Source organism: Cicer arietinum, chromosome 3 (genome assembly GCF_000331145.2).
Source record: "Cicer arietinum cultivar CDC Frontier isolate Library 1 chromosome 3, Cicar.CDCFrontier_v2.0, whole genome shotgun sequence".
In the NCBI taxonomy this organism is placed as follows: domain Eukaryota; kingdom Viridiplantae; phylum Streptophyta; class Magnoliopsida; order Fabales; family Fabaceae; genus Cicer; species Cicer arietinum.
The window spans coordinates 39,582,610-39,585,436 of record NC_021162.2 but is presented as its reverse complement, the minus strand read 5'-3'; the positions used below and the strand labels follow the sequence as shown (position 1 = coordinate 39,585,436).

Below are 2,827 nucleotides of genomic sequence, written 5' to 3'. Positions count from 1 at the left end.
AACTTAGAAGTTCATCCAAATATCTAGTTAGTCCCTAATGATGTTGTTCCACGATCATCAAGTTAGTGGCTGGACTCAGATGAACGTCTACCATCTATTGGCAATTCTATGTCCATTGCCTGAAGAAAAAAAAAGTATATATTAACCTCAATGAATATTGATAAATATTGTCAAAACTAATTAACTAAATTTCTCTTATAGCTATAAGAAATCTTTACACAATTGATATTTTTAATCAAAGACAAACAGTTCTCACAAGATTTTTAAATATGTTTGCTATGAAAACAATTTTACCTGTTTGTCTCTAGAATTTTGCATTTGCATCAAGAAAGCAATTTGCTCCTTCAACATATCAACTTCAGAATCCCTTTTCTTAAGCCTATCAATTTCAGCTTGCATTTTCTCTATCTTTTCATTAGCTTCAAAGGAAGACATTGATCTTACCGAGTGAGAAGTAGATGTAGTAATTTGTGACAATGTTATTCCAAGTCCCATACAACGAATATATCCAGGATGTTCTTTTCCAAACACATTAACAAATGCTTCATTTGGAGAAGGAGTCTTCCCAATTTCAGCTTGCAATTGTTCCTGCGCAAACAGATAAAGCAAACTAAATTCCTCTCTGTAACAGAAATATCTAACTTTGCAACTCACTATTACCAAAACTAACAGTTGCATCTTTGATTTATAAGGTGGTCAATAACAAATAGTTACAATTACATAACACTTCTATTATTTACACTTACATATTTTTCCTTGGCTTCGTCGTTGACAAATGACCCATCAGACTTTTTATGACAAATTGAATACATTTCACCCCTACTGTATTTTTGACCATCTCTCAATTCCTAAACACATGTAATAAGTACATGCTCAATTAAGTATGCAATCAATAGTAGATTGAACAAATCCTACCAACTCATCCCTCTTCCTTGCAAGCGTCTTAGAGCCTAATGTATGAAGGATCGTTAGCTTTTCTCTATTTGCAGCATTTTTATCAGCCTTCTCCTGCAATGATAACAAATGACATAAAAAAACTAAACAATAGAAAACAAATGACAACGCAACAAAAGAATAGTTACCATTGTATCTGTCTTACGCCTGTATTGGACAAAAATAGTTCAATGGTCTTCATTAATAGAACGTGGATAATTTTGTAGATTTTCCTCCAAAGAAATGTCCCACTTATAAAATTTCTTAAACAACCTACATCGTGCATCTCGCCATTTCTTTCCAAGGCTTGAAAGGATATATTTTTTGTTGTCTTTATCATCGACAACAAATTTTGACTAGCATAATCATAAAAAAAAAAAAGTTAGTTTACAATCAAAACAATAAAGAATATTCAGTTGTTTATAATTGATACCTGTATTTTATCCTTAAAAATTTCATTTTTTCTTGTCGATGGAACTAGTTTCCAATTGTCGTACATTATAGGAAAATCCTTAAACTTCCTTGCAATTTCACCCAAAAAACCGCCTAACAAACCAGCAGCTGATCCTACCGGTTGCCCATTTGAATTCCATCTAGTTATTATTCTGCTAACATTAGGAGGAGCTTCAAGCACGTCTGATACCCTTAAGTGTGTCTTTGAAATATGTCCCGCCTCATCTAACACATAAGTCAATGAAATATGTCATATTGCAATCATGTAAAACAATTAAATTTTATAAATATAATTAGACATTAGATAACATACTAATGACTTCTACATCCCAAAATGTAAAATTCCTTTTTTGAGAAATTTCTGGCTCATCTTCTACCACATCTTCAGAGTGAGAGGATGTCTCTTGGAAATGTGTTGTTTATATCTCTTGCACTGATCTTGGTGTTGTCACTTGGGAAGGTGTTGCTTCTGCCGCTTGCATAGTAGTTGGTGTTGTTGTCACCGGAGAAAGATGTGGTTCTATCGTTTGCACAACTAGCGATGTTGTCGCTTGAGAAGGTGGTGGATTTGTCAGTTGCACTGCAGTTGGTGGTGTTTTTATCGGAGATGGTAGTGGTTCTATCACTTGGAACGTTGGTTGTAAACCATGTCTCCGCAAGTGCTTCATTTTGGTTACTTCAAGATCTCCTGGTAGTATAAGCCTCGATCGACCCTTCGTGAAATGCTACAATCATTTATTATTAATGTAAATAAATAAAAATCAACATATAATACAAATAAGAAACATTTTGTAATTTTAGTATTTTTAGTTATTACTAACCGGTGAGGTTTTTGAAATGGTGGAAGAAGATTTGTGAAGGGATTGAGAGAGATGAGTTAGATTGAGAGCCTCCATCCTTTTTTTATTCTCTTCCATTGTTTTACGTCGAATATCCTCATATGATGATTCCATTTTGTTCACAAGATTGAGACTCCAAACACACTTACATTGCAAACATTGATGACAACCAAGTTAGACTAATGCAAATAGCTAAACAAATAGGATTTTCAAATAGCTAAACACAAAAATGAACACAATAACAAAAATGAGCACATCAAATACAACACAACAGTAAAAGAAAGTAGTAAAAAAATAACATTGATTGAAGAGTACCATGTCATAAATAACAAACAAGAATTATTAACGATCATAAATCCATATCATGATTGTTGTCATCAAAATCATCATTAAAAGTTGAAGTTTCAGGATCATCATCTGTAGTCATTCTTACCATTGTTATGGCTTTATTAGTCTTGGATATTTGATGTGATACAACTTTACCAAAAAAGATAGTCTTGAATATTTAACACACCCTTCATACAAATGTTTTTCTCCTTCTCTACTTAATTCATAGTACTCTTTGGCCTCTTCATAACTTTGTTGACTTGCATTTTTCTCCT

The 2,827-nt window shown here is 32.9% G+C and overlaps 2 protein-coding genes across 2 annotated transcripts; both read right to left on the bottom strand.

The window, feature by feature from the left end:
• Positions 1–259: 259 nt before the first annotated feature.
• Positions 260–843, bottom strand: LOC113788019 (uncharacterized). Its single transcript, XM_027337296.2, has 2 exons — positions 747–843; positions 260–588 (listed from the first exon to the last, which is right to left on the bottom strand). Exons 1-2 carry the CDS (start codon positions 810–812, stop codon positions 277–279), a joined length of 378 nt encoding a protein of 125 aa, XP_027193097.2. The 5' UTR covers positions 813–843; the 3' UTR covers positions 260–276.
• A 71-nt stretch (positions 844–914) lies between these two features.
• Positions 915–2,369, bottom strand: LOC105851525 (uncharacterized). The gene is made up of 5 exons (XM_027336036.2): positions 2,208–2,369; positions 1,700–2,111; positions 1,367–1,611; positions 1,083–1,289; positions 915–1,008 (listed from the first exon to the last, which is right to left on the bottom strand). The coding sequence occupies exons 1-2, from the start codon at positions 2,337–2,339 to the stop codon at positions 1,806–1,808; spliced, it is 438 nt and encodes a 145-aa protein (XP_027191837.1). The 5' UTR covers positions 2,340–2,369; the 3' UTR covers positions 915–1,008; positions 1,083–1,289; positions 1,367–1,611; positions 1,700–1,805.
• Positions 2,370–2,827: the final 458 nt, after the last annotated feature.